The sequence below is a fragment of the Apus apus genome, chromosome 5 (assembly GCF_020740795.1).
Source record: "Apus apus isolate bApuApu2 chromosome 5, bApuApu2.pri.cur, whole genome shotgun sequence".
Classification (NCBI taxonomy): Eukaryota; Metazoa; Chordata; class Aves; order Apodiformes; family Apodidae; genus Apus; species Apus apus.
The window spans coordinates 11,018,507-11,040,283 of record NC_067286.1 but is presented as its reverse complement, the minus strand read 5'-3'; the positions used below and the strand labels follow the sequence as shown (position 1 = coordinate 11,040,283).

Below are 21,777 nucleotides of genomic sequence, written 5' to 3'. Positions count from 1 at the left end.
TTTTCTGGAAGAAAAACTACCAGCAAATTTAAGGCCTTATAACCCCAGCTCATACGTCTTTCAAAGGATAAATTGTTCATAGAAAAGAACGCCTAAAGCAAATTTGGGAAACTGAAGGACCTGTGTTGTGTGTGATTAGGTAGCATGTTACAGAGCAGTGTCCATCCTGATTAGCACATCAAATCTGTGTGATCAAGGAAGAATGTTGTTGCAAAGCCTAGAAACCCCAGGAGATTCAGAGATTTCAAGAGCTGCTTGATGTAGTAAAGTTATCCCTCCAAGATAACATTCATCAATGAAATACATGCATTCTAGTACAAATATTTAACATATGGAAAACTTAGAAAAACCTAGTATTTTTATTTAACCTAATGTAAGGTGTCCTGAATGTTCAGACTGTACTTTTCAGTGCATGGGCAGCATCTTTTTTAATACGGATACAGATTTTATTTTGAATCTTATACTTTTTGTGATTCCATAAGACAAGTATGATGTGTGTGCGAGATGTGGCAACTTTTTCTTATGAAACTTAAACTGTTAAAAAAATCCATTCCTTTAATGTTAGTAAAGCGCTTGTTTTTCTAAGAATACAAGCAAATGTGAAGCATTTTATGTAAGACATAAAGAAAGACAATGGAAGAAGCAGTAAAACAATTTTGAACTGGCAATTTTAAAACTATCCCTTGAATCTTTCAGTCTTAAAACTTGTACTGATGCTTTTTTTCTGGGATTTTCAAATGGCTCGAGGATATCTGAAGGCGAGAATTTCATGAAGCAACTCATCTGACTTTTGTTACAGAAGTGAAAAAGTAAGCTCCCAAAATATATCGGTTTGTCATCTAGCTGAAGAGGCATGCTTGGATGTCATTGAAGCAAATTCCTGTTGTCTGTAAAAATAGTTCTGCAGGGCAAACACTACTAGAGGAAAGAAGAAATCAAGATTCCCAATTTAATTTGCAATAACAAATTAAGAAATTAGTGCAGGACATAATTCTGAAGATCAATAGCTAATTTTTGGACAGAATGGCATTATTTAGGGTGTATATTGAAGGAAACACACCATATCAGCATCAACTGTCAGCCCTGTACAATGAACATAAATCCAACAACTCAAAAGATAAATATTTCCAATCCTAACAAGAACTGAAGAGCAACTGATGTCATCTACCTGGACCTGTGCAAAACCTTCAACAATGTCCCACACAAGACTTTGGTATCAAAACTGGAACGATACAGATTCAGTGGAAGGACCACACATAGGGTAAGGAACTGGGTGGATGGTCGCACTCAAAGAGTGGTGATCAATGGCTTGATGTCCAGATGGAGACTTGTGACAAGGGGTGTTCCCCAAGGGTCGGTATTTGGACCAGTGCTATTTAACATCCTCATCGGTGACATGGACAGTGGCATTGAGTGCAGTGCACCCTCAGCAAGTTTGCTGATGACACCAAAGTGTGTGTTGAGGTCAACATGCTGGAGGGAGGGGATGTCATCCAGAGGGATGTTGACAGGCTTGAGAAGTGGGCTCACACAAACTGCATGAAGTTCAACCAGGCCAAGCGAAAAGTCCTGCACCTGGATCAGGCCAATGCCAAGCACAAATACAGGCTGGGTGGAGAAAGGATCAAAAACAACCCAGAGGAGAAGGACCTGGGAGCGATGGTGGACAAGAAGTTCAACATGAGCTGGCAATGTGTGCTTGCAGACCAGAAAGCCAACTGTGTCCTGGGCTGCATCAAAAGAAGCGTGGCCAGCAGGTCAAGGGAGGTGATTCTCCCCCTCTACTCAGCTCTCTTGAGACCCCACCTGCAGTACTGTGACCAGTTCTGGAGCCCTCAACATAAGGACAAGGAGGTCAGGGAGAAAATCCAGAGAAGGGTCACAAAGATGATCTGAGGGCTAGAGCACCTCTTCTATGAGGCCAAGCTGAGAGATTTGGGGCTGTTCAGCCTGGAGAAGTGAAGGCTCTGGGGAGACCTTACAGCAGTCTTCCAGTGCCTGAAAGGGGCCTACAGGAAAGCTGGATAGGGACTGTTTACAAGGGCTTGTAGTGAGAGGACAAAGGGTAAGGGATAAAAATGGGAAGAGGGGAGATTCAGGTTAGACATGGGGAGGAATTCTTTAGTGTGAGGGTGGTGACACTGGAACAGGTTGCCCGAAGAAGTTGTGGACGCCCCATCTGTGGCAGTGTTGAAGACCAGGTTGGATGGGGCCCTGAGCAACCTGATCTAGTGGGAGATGTCCCTGCCCATGCAGGGGGGTTGGAACAAGATGATCTTTAGTTCCCTTCCAACTCAAACCATTCTATGATTCTATGATATTCTGATTCACTTCACTATTTTCTCAGTCTTTTTATCTTAGAACCTGCAGTTCAAAGTAACAAAGAAGGAAGCTTTCAGGTAGACCTTCACTATCAGTGTTGTCATAAATCCCAGAGTCTTCCCTGACTTCTTTTTCAGTACCATGGTAGTCTCCCCTGGCTACGTTTTGTCCATGCTGCTAAAATTTTGGATCTTGTTCTTTGTTGTTTTGTAAGGAGACTTAAGAGTGTAGCTTTTGATTCTGTACAGTGAGACATCCTGCTGGGTGACTGTAGTTAAAAATTCAAAACAAGTTTCTAATACTCTTATTTAGCATCCTTACACTGCTTTTTTGAGCCTTCACCTCTCCGCAGAAAATAAAACACTAAACACTAAAGATCTGGATTTTCTATACTAACACACAGTGAGAGATGGATGCACAAGCACAACACAGCACTCCTGTATAGGACAGTGATGGCTGTTTGTGGAGCAGGACACGTGGATGCGGTGATGCAGGAAGAGCAGTGACAGGCACCCCAAGGGCACGGGACAGTAGGGTAACAGATTAAGCCAGGCTGGAAGGATGCCAAACACACAGCACAGCAGCTGCAGCAGTACCACTGGACCCACCTGCACAAGAGCACAGGAACTGAAAAGCAAACTTTTCACTGGGGCACCACAAATAAGCTGTCTTGCCAGGTAATGCATTCCAAGGATTTGACTGTGTGAATGGAAATAATTTTGATACACCACAACTAAGCAGAGGACAAATAGCACCCTGCTCCCTCTGAGCAGAAAAATCTCTTCTGTCACTACAGACAAACATTAAATGTATCATATATTGTCAAAAAATTATCCCAACATTTTGCATACACAGTTCAATCTGCAATTGACTGTATATGTTGTATTTTATTTACACTAATTAATTAATCAATTAAGTTCATAAGCACTTACATTGGCCTGATTTTTGTCCAAAATAATCTCTCTCCTCTCTCCATCCCCTTGGCAATCACTGAAGTTTAAACCATATTACAGTATTTTCATTTAATTCTATAGCTGGAAATAAGTGCATGGTATTAATCTGCTAATATATTTTTTAAAAAATAAAGGGAAAATTAAATATTTTCCTCTTACAACAGCTGATTCTAAACATTTGTGTTTATTTTTGAAATAACTAAGTAAATAATTGACTGATAAACACCAGAATTTCATAATATAAGGTAAAATATGCAAGATTTACTATATTAAATAAAGGTAGTCAGATACAATTGCTGTCTCAAGAAATGTTAAACTTGATAATTTTTTACGAATTACGAGAGTGCAAAGATAAAAAGATCTTACTTTTTTTGCAATAATTTACCAAGTATGTGCTATGCAACACAAAAATATTTTTCCATGTTTTCAAAAAGAATTCACCATTTCTTTCAAAGTACACAATTTTTTTCTGACCTTAAATATGACAGGTGCCAGCCAAAATTCACCATTGCTGTAAAAATAAGATGGAGGTGCTGCACATCTGATTTTGATGAAAATCTCTAGAAAATAACTTGTCATTAGATGTTGTATAAATCCTTTCCCTTCATCCTGAATGCGTTAAGTACAGAGGTAGACTATGTGTTGCATTTTTATTTTGTTAGTTTTTAATAATGGCATCACTGCAGCGAGTATGCAACAAAATAAGGATTACCCTATCTCATCTTATACCAGTAATGAGTTTAAGAAGATCAACATATGAATGGAAGGTTTTGTATACCTAAAAAACTATTACTACTTCATCTGGGCACACACAGAGTTAACGAAAGAGAATTTAAAGAAATAGTATTTGGAAAAGTATATTACCTGCCAACTTTTACTTAGCCTACCAGTAATGACTGAAGTGAGACAAAATCTACATGGCAATACTGGTAGTCATTAAATGATCACAACAGAGTCTACAGTACTGCAACAATTACTGGAATATGTAAAAGTACCATAACTCCATATGCCAATCAAGGCATGAAGACATCTTAAACTAAGGAAACACCTCTGAGATGAATGGCAGAAAGTTTCCAACCATCAGGTTTCCAGATACATCTTTTCTTACATAGTGATTTCCTAAACATAGACAAGAGATTCAACTATTTTATAATAATGATTCATAAAGCTGATTGTCTGTCATGACGAAAAAAAAAGTTGCGAGAAATCACTATGTAGTGATGATACGATAAATGCAAGAGGTTTAATATTAGCTAAAATACTGTTGCCAAAGGACAACTACAAATGCAGTGTAAAGAATACAGAAAAGAATAAAAAGGAGACGAAGAAAGCTCAGAGAACATTGCTTAAGCTCCTTCCAGGGTCATCTGTTCTGAACTGAAAGCTGCATGCTGACTAGGAGAAGAAATGTATCAACATTTTTTGTTAATAATATGGATTTTAAGCACTGCTAACCATTGTTCTTGCATACACTTCTAACTGAAATTACTTTAAGTACAGCTTTTATTTCTAAAAAAGTTACATATTCATCTAAGAGTGTGACAGAATCAAGCTTTGCAGCATGGTACAAGCTAAAGGTTCCTGTACCAGATATTGAAGTTTATGATCAAATGTTGGTTTTAGCCTCTTCAGTACGTTTTTTAAAGTCTTTCTTCAGGAAAACATTTACTGGTGAATTTTGAAAGTATTCAGGTTATGACTTAAAATTACTTCATTGAGAATGAATTTGTTCATGATATCTTTCTTATTGGACTGTTGCCTGAGTAGCCAAAGATGTTTCATCACTAACATGGAGATTGCAGGCTGCACCAGAATTTCAAATACATCCCAGGACCTGTGAGAACAGTCTCTTTTTACTGACCAGATTTTACTATGTAAATAATTATGCTTCAAAGTTAAAAAATTTAGAGAGATGTAGAGATTTTAATTTTTTTTAAGACAGATCATATTGAACTTAGCCCCTTCACTAAGAGGTAACTGGAAAATATATCATTCCCTGTATCACTCCCTCTCTCTCTTAACAAGCTGCTTTGTTTCTCTTCATGCTCCCAAGAGCACGTACTATCAGTAACTGAAGTAAAAAAAACCCTCAAACTGTCATGGAAACAACCTGCACCAAGGAAATATGTTGACATAGGTTCAAGCTGACTAGGAAAAAACTTTCCCCCAACAAATCCTAATCCTTTTCTCTAAAAACAGTATTTAGGGAGATCAGTAAAACCTGAATGGACATGTAGCCTCTAAAATGTTTGTGGAATATTTAGAAAATTTCTGGCTACAGAAACAATCTTTAACGTGCTCTTGTGCAAAAATGTATCCAAGAATCAGCAACTCTCCCAACAGTTTGGATTACTTGTAGGTGATCTCAGATGAGATCAATTTCAAGTAGGCTATTGAAGAAAGTGAATGTTTGCACAAAAGAGACAATAGGAATGCTTATATGTCTTAGTATACCTATTCTTCCTTTAAGCACAGAATGCCCCCAGATTTGAAGCCACCACCAATGGCACTCTGAGTAGACTTCAGGTTGGTTCAAGTTTCCATAAATTGGTATTTCATCAATAGAAAATTATGGTTTGGAAAAGTTCATCATGGTTTTCTGGATTGACTTTAAGCTAATAATTTCTGAGGCCTACAATTTTCATATGCATGTTTTATCTTCCATTTGATATTAGACAAGGTTGATGGAATTCAAATCTTTGTTATATAGTACTTCTATTCCAAATTATCCCAAAGCAGTTCTTTGCAAGAAGCATGTGTAAAACGCATGTGACAAACCGAGCCTTGATTGAAGTTTAACTGAAATATGGACAATCAAAGAAGTGATTCTCATATTACCTCTTATCATCCTGGTTTGTATTTCCTCTGTAGTTAGGGTTTTCATGTTTTGATCCATGCAACACTGCTGGTGCTGCTGATCTACTGACTGCCTGACAGGTTGTGAAAAATAAGCTAAAAACCCCAAGTTTACTGTCAGTTAGTTTTCTTCATAGAAAATGCTTTACATGGTTTTGTAGGGATGCAGGTTTAACAGATAGTGGATTGAGAAGATAACAGATGTATCAAAATCAAGTCTGGATTAAAGTCTATGACTTTCTTAGACATGCAACACAGACGCTGAGTAACAAACTGTGTTAACATAACTGTAGTTGTGGCCTGTGGCTTTTAAACAGAGCCACATATGGTTGGTATTTCAGCTACTCTGCAATAAGAAAGGCAAGGCTTCAAAATAGTCCATTAAAATAAATATTCTCATTTAAGTTGTTTAGCACAAAAGTAATTATACCTTTTAACTTCATAAATATAACAGGCCGAATTCCATGAAATCAGTAGTCTAGAATCTTGAATTTTGCCTGAAAACAATAAATTAAAGGCCATTTTAGTCCATTGGCTTTGCTGGTATTAAAGTATTACCTCTTCTTATGAAGAAAAAAATGTTCAAAACAATGACTTCTTTTGCCTCTGTTCTAATATTAAAAAATATTCAATAAAGTCTTTATTTGGTTTAAGGATGTTTACCTCAGGTTCTGCTGGCTCATTGGCAAGATACTGATCAAGAAACATGTCATGTGTAGCATCATATTTTGCCCGATCTGTGAAGCTAGACAGTACTAATGCTAATACTCTTATGCATTGTATTTACAGAAGCAAAATTCTATGTGACTTGAAACCACACTAAAAGATAAAACATTAGCAATTACATTAAGGTATTACAAGTGAAGAAAAGTGAAAACTTGTTGAGAATTAGAATGAACAGTACTTTAGAAGGTATACATAATACATAAAACTGAGATGCTATGGTTCAGAAGTAGATAGAACATTACAATGCAGATAATGATGAAGATTGAAAAGAAATCATAGCATACTCATAATCCAAGCCGATTTATGTGCATTACTATTACTACAGTTAGAGTAAGAGATGATTTAGGAAGATATTTCATTCCATACACCTGGAACGGAGAGAGAATTTTATATGCCTATTGTATGCAACTCTTTTAGGTATAGCTAAGGATATGCATTCTTTAAAGTGAAATTAAACCAATTAACAACAAAAGCAAAGGTTTTACAAGATGTTCAACTGACCAGAGAAATTAATTTAATTGAAATAAGTTGCTTTTGTCCCCAAAAGTCAAATACTCTATACAGAAAATTAATTCTATTTGTACATTCAAAAACATGGTGAGATTTTAGACATGCAATTTAAATTTTAATTCCTAGCTCTCAAGTAAAGTTTTGGAGTTTTGAGTTGAAAAAGCGGGGGAAGAGGCAGGGCAGAGGTTGGGAGAGGGGGTGTGTTTATTTTATCTACAGACATTAGGTGAAGTTATTTTTAAATATTTTGTATACTAAAGCCTGCTTCCCCACTGTGGTGTTACTAAATATAATCTTCACCACTGCATGCTTACATGGCATTTTCCATGCATTCTAAAAAACAATTAATATAAGTAATAAATCTGGGCTATAATATTGAAAATGAATGTCAAGAGCTGTGGGAATTTTTTAGAACATATGTCAATTGTCAAGTGTTCTTTTTTTACACCTTCATTTTCTGGTTTTGTTCTATAACTTCACATACTTTTTGAATAGTATAGACAGGTCTATTACTGTAAAGAAATTTTTTCTTTTTATTTTTTCCTTAAAGATAATTTTATACTTCCCCATACATTCACTATTTTAGGTTTGTCATAATAACGCATTTGTCAACATATGCACAAAATATTGACAAGACCCAGAACTGGCCTATGGTTTATGGTGTTTATCTCAACATCGCAGTTCAACTTTTGATTACAAGCTGCCAAGTTTTCAATTGTTTAAACCAAAGGTTGGTTTAGCAACCAACCATCCTGTGTGATGTACTCTAGGTGACCCTGCTCTGGCAGGGGGGTTGGACTAGATGATATTTCGAGGTTCCTTCCAACCCCTAGGATTCTATGACTCTATGATTCTATGATTCAAATGATTAGAAGATTTTCAATATATTTCAATGTTCTTTCTGTTCTAGAAATGACTGTACGTGAAAAATAAAGGTAATGAATTTACAGCCACCCACTGGCAACTTTTATGCAAATTTCTGCAAAATAAAGCATTTAAAAGCAGACTTCATAAAATCCATTATGGAAACAACAAATGAGTCTTCTATATGGCATGCTTCTTCCAATAAGTTAAGCACCATCAGTGATGAAGGGAGCACATACCTTGCTCGCAGAGCAGAGAAGCATTCCACTTCAGCTCTTCTGCTACACCTTGGTTTAAGAGTTATTTGAAGGGCGAGTGCAGTAAGGGAAGATCAGAGTGAGAATACATCAGACAGCCAAACTCTTGCTTTTCATTTTAGTAATAAAAGACTGAACTAAAGCTTGATACACATGTGCACATGGGCAGTCACAGAGGTACCTTCACTGAATAGGTAGAGTGTATCGATGCTGTATAATATGTTGTTATTTTACATTAAGGGTATGTACACATAACCTAAGTGTTATACACAAATGTATGTTGAATTATGTACCTGGACTGAAATGCACATTATATACATACATAACTTTTAAAATAAACCAAAATTCCATGCATACCTTTCATATTTTTATTTAATATAAAACTTATAATAACATAAGTCACTGATTTTACGTAATTAATTCTATGAGCAAAATGCCTATTCTTCCCAACATCAAAGACCTTTTTTTTTTTTTAAAAAAAATGTACTCCCTTTCATCAGTCCACCTCTTTAACAGTCAGGCTGGAGAGCCACTGCACAGCAGTATAACACAATTCCTAAACCAGACTTCTTTTATTTACAGCAGTAAGTAGCGTACAAGCACATGTCTGCTTTTCATCAAGACGACCAAAAATATTTAGAACACAGAGCTATTAGGAACACTTGGCAACCACAAGGCCACAATTAACAGTAATGAACACTTCAGAGCAGTCAGAGCCTACCACATCAACACTGCAAGAAGCTACATGGTTTCAATAAGATACCTATGTGTGAACAAACACATGGGAAAGCATGTCCTGCATTAACACCAAATATAGGACTGAACAAACGCCAGTGACAGGAGTCGTCCATTAAGACTAAAGACTGTTCCAGCAGCCAAATGTCTCCAAAACCCAACTGGGATGAGTAGGTTTGTACCATCCTCCTTAGCCCTGCCCAGGGCTACTTGGTGTGACACCTTCGTTTGGTGCTTCATGCTCTAGTGCTCATGTTTGTGTCCAAAAGGCTATCACATTTTTATTTATCTACCTGTAAGACAGACAATGACCTGAGGGAAATCAGTGTAACCCAGACACAGACCAGCCATCTGCAGTTTGGATACTATACCCTGTATCCTTTTCTAAAATGTCTACACTACTATGTAAGTGCCATGTAAAGTCTGCTAAAATATGCTAAATACTCTTCAAGATCATCACAGCTCTTAATGTACCTACATTTGTTGCTGCTGTTTTGATTCAGGGCCTTGATTTGGACTGCACAGTACCCTTGTGAGGGAGGGACTGAGGCTGTGGACACCCAGGGTCAGTCACAGTCACGGCTGGAAACCCCATGGAGAGCCCCAAAGTTGCAAGCAACCAGAGAAGGTCCATGGCACTGCTGCTCATATATATTTCTGCTTCCTTTTGTATTAAAAACAATACCCTTCCATCATTTCATATTTGTAAGAAAATATTTAGCAGAGACCCTAAAACGAGGCTGAATTTCTAACTGCACAGAAACCTAATGAAGGCACAATCAATATTTCCACACCCGGCAGTCTCGAAAACAAGTTGTATCTATAGTAAGTTATATCAACAGAAAGGAAGACACAATCACATTTATCACATTTATATTCTAGCATTTTTTTACCCTTTTTCATATTAGCAGCAAGAGACCTGGGGTAAATTAGGGGGACTCCCTGCAATTGGAGCCCTGCGGATGTATGTTTGAGATGCACATTCATTCACACTTCAAACGGGCTGCTCTGTCCACAGCAGGACTTGGGGATTATTTTAACTTCTACATTACAACTGAGTTTATATTAGAAGAGGAGGAGGTATGGACACAACACATATTGGTGAGAAGCCAAGAGGGAGCGAGGCTAAAGGCAGATGTAGGCATGGGCAGCACATCATGGGACTCTTACTACTGCTAATCCTTCTCTTTAAGTAACAGTCTTGTGCAATAGCTGAAGGGTAGGTCCAAGCAGAAGTCACAAATGCTTTGAGATTACCAGAAGCAGGGTCTCAGGAGTCTGCAGGGAAACAGCAATTCAGGAAGTGCCCAGTCACACACGAACTCACTCCTGATCACCTTCACTGGCACAGTGCCAGTGTAAAAAGCAGACATGATCTTCTGCTGCTTGGTCATCCAAGAAATTCCCACTTAAAACCGCAGAGGCAGTTTACAGCGGCTTGAGACAATCACCTTGGTGCCTGGACACACATGCAGAATCAACCAGACACCTCTCTGTGGAGACCACTGCACAAACAAACCTCCCTAAGTGATGTAAAAGGAATTACTTGGACACTGCCACCTCCACAGGGTGAGTCCTGGCCCAGTGAAGAATGGCTACTGCTATGTCAAGGTGGTCATCTCCATCGATCCTGGCACAGCAGGTAGCTGTGGGCTGGTCTGTTAGCAACAGTAATAAAGCTAAAAAGTCTGCAGTGTTGAGTGACATAAACAGGCAACCAAACGGTATTTTCTGAATTTTGTAAAAAGATGCCTGTGTATAGATTTTTCCTGGACTGTGTGGCCATCCAATGATATAAGATAACAGTATGCTCCTCAGAGCAAAGAAAGGAAAAACAAAACCTTTTACCACCTTTTACAGTGTACTTCCATATTTTTTTTTTTCTAGGAAAATTACGTGATCCTCATTAGTTCAGCCATGTGCAACAATATTTTAGAATCTTTCCGTTTCCTGGGAAAGAGACATAATCAGAAAGACTGAGAAATAACAGCTTCTTTTATGAAGCCCAGAACATTACAGGTGGAACTCATGTTAAGTTAGCAGGATGGAAAAAACCTGTTATTTCTACTTTTTGGGTAATAAACCATGGACCAGAGAAAAAACAAGATGTGCCTATTGTGACAAAAATATCAGTAGTATAATATGGAATTAAATCTGGAAATTTCAAGTCCAAGCATTAAACACTGGAATCTCCTTTCTTTCACTTACGTAATACCATGACTATGTCCAACAGGATAAAATCCATCAAATTGTTAGTAATTGAAGAATTAACAGAATTAAGAGTTGCCCTGTTAAGCTTCCATGGTTTCTTCTTATGCTATAATTTCTATATTGTAATATATCTTAAAATATCAAATACTGCTGTTACTCAAACACTACTCTGACGGTCTCTACTTCCACAAATGCTAGTCAAACTGAATAACAAAAGGCAGTTCATGAAATAAAAAGTCTGAAAGAAAACTACTATAACCATCTAAAATAAAAATATTTGGCAACATAGTCTTCAACATAAAATCTGATAAATGCTAGTTCATTTCACCTTTATATTGCCAAGAATTTGAATCATATGACCCACACATATCATTTTCTCTCAGGAGTAATAAAATCTTTCTTGTTATTGGAGAGTATTTGCAACCTCTGAATTCTAAGAAATTACTGACAACTTTATCTGGCGGCAGAATATACTACATAATTATTTGCATAAGTAAAAAACCAGTAATTTATAGAATGCCATTGTTTTTAATTTTGCATATTAAACTTTCTTTTACAACAGACTGCATAGTAAGTGCTAGAAGGAGACCCTGATTGCACCAAAGTGATACAGAAGTGTCAAAAGCAAAATTCTAGAGGCAAAATTAATCAATACTATCTTTCACCTGCTTTTGGCCATCGATAGAGAACAGATGCTGGCCCAGATGTAACCTAATACAGGTTGAATTTCTAATTTTGCCCTGGTTGCTATGAAGACTTCCTACCATTGTTTTTCATACTATAAAGACATTGGAGCAAACCACGTCTTAAAACTGCACTGATGACTTTGTAGGTTGTCAGATTAAATCCCATAATTCGAAGATCTCACCCCTATCCTTCACATGAAGACCAGGATTTTGAAAGTATTTATGTATTTAACAGCTTTATGCACCTTATTCCCACGTCAATCACATCTAGATTAAGTACTGCAGACATCTGGGGCGCATATGCTTTCCAATTTGGGCCACATTTGCCAAAGAAAAGCATTAATGCGCTTTTAGGCAACATTACTGGCCAGCTCCCTACAGAGGAAATGTTATATTGCAACATTGTAGTTTTGGAGGTTTTCTTTTTAAGTAAAAAGTTGCATCTGTTCCAACTACCAAAGGAACCTTGCTCATAGTCCTGCACTATCTGAAGAGAATGACCCCATAAAAAAAAAACCAAACATGTAGGAAGCCTTACTGTTACTATTAAGTATTTAATGCAATTGTTTAGAATGTCTTATTAACATAAAAATTGGTTTTGGTTATCAAGTACTCTCCACCTACACAGTGGGAGAACTTACCATCTTCAGGCCTTTTTTTTGTCTTTACTAATTTCTAATCAAATTAAGTGCTATTATGTTTCAAAATACAGAGTTCACTTGCTACTGCCAGACATGAGTCTGAAAGACAATTGAGTATCTGGACAAGCCATGGTGTTTGTAATAAATTAATCAAGTAAAGTATGCACATTGAGCCTTGAGATGTTTTTTGCCATTACTTCTTAATGAGTATTAAAAATACACTGTGCTCGTGGAAACATAATTATATAAGTGTTTCTCTGGTAAAAAATGGGCTCTTCAGCTGCAAGAAGTTTAGCAGTTTTCTGAAAGGTCAGTGAAAAGCACTTCATAACAGAAAATTAAAGAGGAAAAAACCTTCTAAAATAGGAATTCACGTGTAATTGCAAACTATTATTCTGAGGTAACCACAGCAGCAGATAGCAAACACCACAGCAGTGGTGTTATTTCTAGGGAAATAATTTCACATTTTTCTCATTACAGTGCTAACTGTATTAATAAGCTGTCAATCAATGTACTAACCTTTCACAATACTGTAGATGGTTTTTAACAGTAATTTAGTTACATTACATATGGAACAGAACCTAATGCTTCTGCTTCACTATCACAGATATTAATCAGTGCTGCAATATACTACAGGCTGATTTAAATGTTTGTCAGAGTATATGATTTGTCAGGGGAAAAAAAATCTGACTTAGGGCATGACAATACAGTTTTTAGCAACTAGCCAATGACAAGTCCTAGCAGAAATAAAAGCAAATAACAGGGAATTTAATTGCCCTCATCAGACTTCTGCTTTAATCAACGAGCAATACAATCTTCATGTCATTTTTATTTTCCTAGTACTACAAAACTACTTGTTTAATTTTTTTTTCAGCAGCGGTAGCATATCAACACTTGCCAGACATAAAATAACAAATGTTTTTAATACTCCATTGTTGACTGCATCATGCCTTACCTTACATGTATTTCTAAAGCCACCTCAAGTCTGCCATTAAGCTTGATATGCAGCTGCCTAACTGCAAAATAGTGAGATTAATATGAATTTCTGTTGTATTATTCCATCAATCATGGGCCTATTAAAAAGTTACAGTGAGCTCCCCAGTAGCTTCAGACTGTAAACAGTCTGAAGAAGACTCAAAAGAATGCCACTCTTGGACTTAGAGATTCAAAATAACAAACATCAGAGGTCTGGAAAGCCCAAGTTTTGCTATCTCTAGAGAAATCAGTAAAGTATCACTCTCCCTTCCTCCCAGTTGCAAACGCCTAGAGATCAGATACTGGGGGAAATACAGCCGAACAAATTTTTTGCTAAAATAAAAAAAGCTATTAACTTGAAGCAATGGTTTGAATATTTTATTCCTCTACCTTAATATATTCTCAAGCACTGTAGTAGCAGACATGCCACACCAGATTTAATGAGACCAGTGAACATGGTGTGATTGTTACTCATATTTTGTTAACGTACTGCTCTTCAACTACAAAACCAGTATACAGAAGCTCTGAAAAAGCATCTGACCTTTATTTTTATGGACTCTAGTAAAACAAGAGAATACATTCTATTACAAGAAAAAAAAAAAAAAAAGGACACTAAACAAGCAGGAAAATCTTGAATAGCAACAGAAGGATCTCCAATAAACTTGCAGAACGTAATCTTCCTCTTTTTTGTAATATCTGGCTCAGTTCCCAGTAAGACAAATAATACATACATGCCAATGATAGAGTTTCTTGTTCAAAAAACACTTTCAGAAATGGCCAACCTGTACCTATTGCAGTACACATGGTTCACAACAATTCACTCTACCAGTAAGCAGAGGTTTGGTGGTTGGGGAGCATCAGATTTCCTTTCTGCATAAGCAGGGGAGTCAGCAGAGACTTAATTCCCAGGAAAAACCATTGAGCTGGGACTTGCTGCACACACATCCCAGCGCAACCCAGCATGCACAGCAGAGAGCCAGGGCTCTGCCCAACCTATCAGCTATGCCCAGGGACTGCCCTTTTTCTCAGGTTTTTTATCAAATGGTACATGCCTCCTGCTCACAGCAACGTTTTAGTTTATATCTTACCGACACCAACGAGAACAACAACAACAGAAAAATCTGTGACAAGACGTTTGGTGGTACAACTGAGATAGATTGTACAATTCCAATAGCTCAGTGATGTCTTAAAGCAATACTGCAATTCCCCTCTCCCTAAAAAATTTCATAATAATTACTGTGGTATTTCCCTAAAGCTGGAATACATGCACAGTTAAGACCACATTTCTTAAATTAGATTTTCATATGTTCTTGACAGGCACTGTTCAAATGACTTGGTCTTCTGACCTGCAGCTAACAGAATTCATGTCACTACAGCAAAATGCTGACCTGCTGAGCTCTACTGCAGCAAGGGCAAGCTTAAGTAGGTTCTTGCTAATGTATTTTTTTCTTGAACTGATACAGGGAAGCTCCAAAATGTCACAATTCACAAATTGTTCCAAATAATACAGTTGAACAAAGTGCACAGACAAATAATAAATTATGCTTTTATCCTAATATATTATCTCATACATCATTAAAGCAGATGTATTAAATACTTGCTTCTAACTAGCTGCCCAATGTCAGGAGTTCAGATGTTTTCATAGAAAACATTCTGGTACATGCTGTGCAACAATTTTAACCAGTCAACTTCAGTATTTATTTATATATGGTAGTTTTACTCCAAAGATAAGCAAAGTTGAATTTTGTTCAAACCAGTAGAAAAGTATCTACTGAGAACAAATTAGAAATACACCACACAATAAAACTTTGATGGTGATCTGAGGAAGCATCTGCTCATTCAATCTTTATTGATCTCTATACTTAAGTAAAAACTGTACTTAGCATCCAGTTTTTAAAAATACTGGTCAACAAACTGCTGCAAAATAATTTAAATTATTTTTAAGTTAGAGAAGAGTGGCGTTAAAATATGGATGTCTCAATCAAATCCCTAATTTGATACAATAACTTAGGAACAACACAGGGGTAATCATAACCAAATGTGATCACATTACGAATTAAAAAAAATACTACTGCATTCTCAGATATCAGATTGAAAACACTGATGTCCATAAAACATTTCTGACAATGAATTGCCAGAAGTAAAGCTAAACCAGCACAATTATTCAAACAGGAGTCAAAATAAGTAATTAACATACTTTACTCTCATAAGTAGCCACAACTGTATGTTGATGTTCATTCAGCACAAAACTGTTTAATTTAACAGTAAAATAACTTAGTAGATGAACTGCAAACACCTTTAGTGAGTCACCAACGAAGATGTCACCATGACAAGTAGAACTACCATGATGAACTACAGAAGCAGAAAGTATGCTTTCTGCTTGAAATAATTTTGCACTTGTGATGACAAAGATGACAACCTTATGGGTTTTTTTAACAGAGCAGTGGGTGATACACATTTTAGGGGCTCAGAGTTGAAAACAACCTGGAAAAGTTAACACCCATTCATTTAAATAGTACTTAAAACCACCAAGATAAATCACTTCAATACATACCCAAACCAAATGATATCTAAATCACAAATAATGGGAGTTTTCTTTCTGTTTTGTGTATCAGGCAGATCTGCATAAACCTGAGCATGTTGTCTTTTATCTTTTCAACAACAGAAGATCTTAAATCCACTCTCAAGTAGTATCTGCTACAACACAGTAGCACGTGGTTCTATAATTTAATTATTTTGCCTCTCCACATCACTCAAAACAATTTTTTGCTTATCATAAGGACAAACCAAAGAATAAAAACTTCACATGCTATACCTGCAAAGCACAGTTCATCATTCGCACGATGTAGTCAAACTGCTGATGATCCAGTATCGCTCGGTTCTGTTTCACATGCAGGCCCAGCTCCTGTGTCAGGCAGTGCCGAGCTGCCTTCCCTTTCAGGGCTCTCAGAGCTGCAGGCAGGGTCTGGAGACAAGAAAACCTACCTTTATGGAAGTGAAATCTTACTAATCTTACTGAATATTGCTCATACTTTATTCAGAGACTGCAAGTAACATTAAAGAATATCTTTGCAAATAGCATGTTAGCTTGAATATCAAATTTTCACATTATGGTTGGTTTAGCTTGACTCATATTAAGTACTAATTTTTTTCCATGGTTTTTTTTTTTTTTAAATGCATTAAACAGCATTTCTCACCTACAGCTGTAAACAGAAATGACTGAATACAGACAGGCATTGAATGGATCTGAAATCAGAAAAGGATTACTGTGCATAAAAGCAAGTGCTCTATTCTGTACCAGCCAGGCCAGGTCTCGAGTTACCATATCAAGGCCAACCAGCATGTTTTTTGATAAGCAGTGAATGAGAAATGGCTTTACAAGTGACATACCTCTCATAGCAATGAGGCCACAAGACTGTTAGGCAGCTTACCCTAGAACAGTGCCAACATAATATTTATGCCAATGCTTTAAAAATGCAGCCAGAGCTGCATCAGTGATTATCAACTATGGCCCTGTAGACTAGATCTAATGGGTGGTAACATAAATAACATACTATTGCCCAAGAACAGACAGGGACAAAAAACTACCAAGATTTTCCAAGTCCCTGTAAGTTAAAAGAGTTTAAAAACTACTGTGTTACGCACGCAACAAAACTTTTTAACAAGAACTACACATTTTATCAGGACTTTCCAACGTGCATTTCCATAACATAAAATAGTAAATCAAACATTTTCTATTTGAGCTGCACAGCCTGAGAGATTTAGAGGTGATACACTTCTGAGAAATAAAAAAAAAATTCTTAAAATAATTTAAAAGTAATTTTCATATGTAGAATTAGATTGGAGAGTAAGTTTGAATTATTGTTCTAGAATCAACAACTGAAAACTCTATGAATAAAAACTACAAAACATGGCACCTTCTCAATGTGAAAAAATAACAATCTCATTTAGAGAAGACAGACATGCAAAATATATACATTCATCTCTTGAGCTCTATCAAATTTATTTTATAAAACCAGCAAAATCTACTGTACTGAAAATTTCAAACGAGCATTGGTTGACAAACACTGAAACACCTGTTTAAGTCTTCTGTTTATATTCCTCCTAACCAATACTGCTAGACCAATATGTACCTTTAAAAAAAAAAATTCATGTGGACAATACTACTTTTAATAGTAATATAAACTAGCAAAAAGGGCATCAACATACCCAGATAGTATTACAAACATATTTTCGAATCCATTAGCTTCACATTAAACACAGTGTTGCATTTAGATGATGAGTTTTATTGCTTACTTCATTCATTTAAATGGTTAAAATAATCATTAGTATTTGAAACAAGACTTCAAAATGTACTTTGTGATAAGATCAGTCTCCAGCTGCTCATTAACAGAACAGAGGCTTATTTCAGAAAGCTAAAATTTTATTTTGTTACCTTTTCAGTCTCCAAAAATTTGTTTTCAAAAATGAATGAGATGCAGTTTCTAACAACTTCCAGCCTTTGTGCACTGTTGAAAACTGTGCTTCCTTTTTCCATTATGGAAACTAACAAAGAAAAAGAACAATACACATCTGTGAAACGTCTTCTGCAACAGTCACAAAGAATATCAGAAAGTTTTGGATTTTTTTTTTTTTAATTAAAAATGTAACATGTCCTCCATTTTGTTCTGTGAACCAAATACCATTAGTAGGCATATACAGAAGCAAATGAAAGATCCTAAAACTTTGGTTTTCCTGTTCTATCTGAACAAGAGTGTGCTCTGAATTTTAACTAAAGCAGTTGATTTCCCTTACTGCTAGTTCTGTTTGTCTCATACAGGCACAATGAGATTCCAATCTCTAACATACTAACTAATCAAATATATAAATAAATACAAATGAATTGGAAAAAAAAGTGTGTGTTCTGCAATGAACTACATAGCCTTGCATATTTTGTATCAGTAGATAACTATTCTCTACAGCATTCATTTGCCATGCCAAGAACGCTGTGACATGGAATAAATCTAACAAAGCTGTTCTCTTATCTAGATTCCAATTTGCTGAGATCTAAAGATTATTTTCTTCATGTGATGTTTCACTCTGAATTTTCAGGAAAACTCAGAATGGAACAACTAACATTCCCTTTCTGTTATCAAGTAAATAGAATTTAAAGGCAAAATATGCTCTTTTTGTGGATAATAATGAGTTCTGTATATCCACAGATTTTGACACACAGGACGGCAGAGAGTATGAGTGTGAAAGCTGTTCCTTGAAAAAAAAAACCCATAAAACTCTGACATAAAAATTAACTTATTCAGAAAGAAAACCTTCTCTTTAATCTAGCCATTTAAAGAAAGACAACAGAACACAAGCACATACTCTTAAAATTTTCTCTAAGTAACAGATCCAATGATATAGTCAACAGCACAGGCAGGTGAATGGAACTTATCTTCTTGCATAAACCCAAAGAGAAACAGGCCCAAAAGAGGCCTCAAAAGGCCATCTAGTTCATCCTGCTGTCCCTAGACAGGATCAACTGTATTTATGTTATTTCTCATGTTTGTCTAATATGTTCCCAAAGTTCTGTGATAACAGAGACTCCATGGCTGCACAAGAAATCCATTCAACTGCTTCACAGTCCTCATGTTACCAAGTTTTTCCTAATAACCCTAGTTTTATGTTGCAATTAAACCCATTATTTCTTATCACTGCAGATTATTCCGTTTCTTTTTGTGACAGCCTCTTATGTAATTGAAGACTGCTATTATGTGTTCCCTCAGTCTTTTATTTTTCAGTCTAAACAACTCTCCATCTTTCCTTGTAGGTCACGTTCTTCAGACTGCTGGTCATTCTTGTTGCTTTCTTCTGGACTCCCTCCAACAGCACCAAAAACGGAGACAGTCTTCCAGTATCCAAAATTGGGTACAAACAGTGCAGCTGAGGTCTTACTGAGTACAACGAAAGGATTTCTCCATGGGGTTCACTGACTGTACTACTGTTTATACATCCTACTAAGATGTTTGCCTTTTTTTGCAATAGCTTGATATAGTTGGGTCATGTTTGCCTTATCATCATTATAAACCCCAGATTAATTTCTGAAGAACTGTTGCCTTGTCAGCTGATTCATGCCTATCCATATTTGCATGAAGAAAAACAGTAGAGAAAAGACAAAATTCAACAGAGACTAGATCTCTAATTTTTCAAGATTCATTTGGTTCCTAATCCCATCCTTAAGAAGTTCTGCAAGCTCTGCCAGCTTCATGTGTCCTGCAAGTTTACTAAACATACTTGTTTATTCCATCATTCACATTGATAAATATGACTATGACTCATAGATTTTTTTCTGGCATTAAAGTGAAATTTACAGGCTTAATATGTCTACATCTGTTCTTTATATTTAAATATAGGTATATTTATTTTCAGACAGATACTATGTTTGTTCCTTGCATTTTTCCAGTAATTTACATGTCTTCCAGTAGTGCCAAAGGAGAAACCCTAACAGTTCAAAGCTTGGTTCAGTCAGTCCTACAGATAATCCATGGTGATATTCATCAGATCTAGATCAGCAGACAATATCTAATTTAACAGTTCAGTTTAACTCAAGATCAAATCCTTTTTTGTGAGTAATTATGCCACTCACACTCTAGATATTTGGTTTAGCACAAACTGATGCAAAAGGGCTTTTAAAATGGCCAAGGCACAGGCAAGTCTATGTACTAAAATTTGCTACAATCATATTAATATGAAATAGGGAGCAACACATCACAACCATACTAATTATGTATTCAAGTCATGAAATAGGTAAGTTGGGGAACAAGTAAACATACCAACAGGGGGACCCGCTGGAACAACACACTTCTTGTCCCCCCGGGTGGCAGGGGGAGCACCTTGACTCCTTGCAAGGCCTTCCTGGAGCAGCTCCTGCACCCGGCACTCATTGATCCGGGGGAAGGGGAGGATGTGAACGCGCAAGTGGGAGCCCTCGGTGGGCCGTGGCACTTTCTGGAATGCTATGTGGGGATTGGGATTCTCCTGCAGGTCAGAAGCAAAACATTATATGCAGATGTGTTACATAATGTTACCAGCTGTCTCATCCAATTTTATTGCTATTTCGTGTATCTGTTATACCTGAAAGATTAAGAAGCCAAGTATCTAACACAGCTGACTAACAAAATGTTTCATAACACCCTTGATTCATTATCTGTAATATTTCCAACTTTGTTAAAGGTTTTTAGAAAATTATTTCTGTCAACATGCAAAATTCAAAAAGAAAGAGAAAAAAAGAAAATCACTGCCTAACTTAGGTTGATTTTATGCAGCTTAGTGAATATTTAGCACTTGAATAGAAATTAGTTTGATAATCAATCTCTTAATTAGAGAGAGAAAATATGAAAATATAGAATCTCTTCACCAAGTACTGAGAAATATTCTCATCTTGATCAGGACTACAAAGTGAAAATTCATTTTTGTACCATGTTGTATCAAAATATGGCCATCCCTCATTAGGGACCAATTTTCTATCTTCTGTATGTCACACAGCTCACTGTTTGCACTAAAAAACATGAAAAAAGTTTGTACAGGTGATTAAAGAGATTATATGATGGGCCTAAACTACAAGGAAATTAAAACAAATCTGTCACATCAGATTATTGGGTGTTCTTAAAGGACAGAAAAGTCTTCTGCTCTGGCAAAACTATCAGAATTTCCACAATGAAAAGAAATGTTTGCCTACGTGATTTTTCATTCACTCTTTTAAGGTCTTTGTTTTATTTTTCTTTAAAAAAAAAAATCTAAGAAGCATCCACAAAGAAAACTTTTATCCTTGCTTTTGGGTTTTCTTGCAGAGGTCTTCAGAATGAAAAACAATTAAAAACCACTTTCACATTGTAGAACACTGTCTTATTTGTTTTACCAAAATAATTGCTCCATCTGCTCCTAAGTAATTATTCTTTGTCTTGATCTTAGTATGATCAATGGGAATACTGCCATACTGAAGACATTAGTGAAATATGCCATGTACCATGTAATAGAGATGCAACTGTATGTAGGATATTTGAAGACT

At 36.4% G+C, this 21,777-nt stretch overlaps 1 protein-coding gene across 5 annotated transcripts in view; it reads right to left on the bottom strand.

The window, feature by feature from the left end:
- The window catches only part of SBF2 (SET binding factor 2), a 259,204-nt gene that overhangs the window by 87,108 nt on the left and 150,319 nt on the right, over positions 1–21,777 (bottom strand). For all 5 annotated transcript variants that reach the window (XM_051621099.1, XM_051621095.1, XM_051621096.1 and 2 more), the window contains exons 14-16: positions 20,543–20,747; positions 18,172–18,281; positions 16,552–16,701 (exon numbers count right to left, since the gene is read on the bottom strand). In XM_051621099.1, coding sequence (XP_051477059.1) covers positions 16,552–16,701; positions 18,172–18,281; positions 20,543–20,747 — 465 coding nt within the window. The remainder of the gene's footprint in view (positions 1–16,551; positions 16,702–18,171; positions 18,282–20,542; positions 20,748–21,777) is intronic.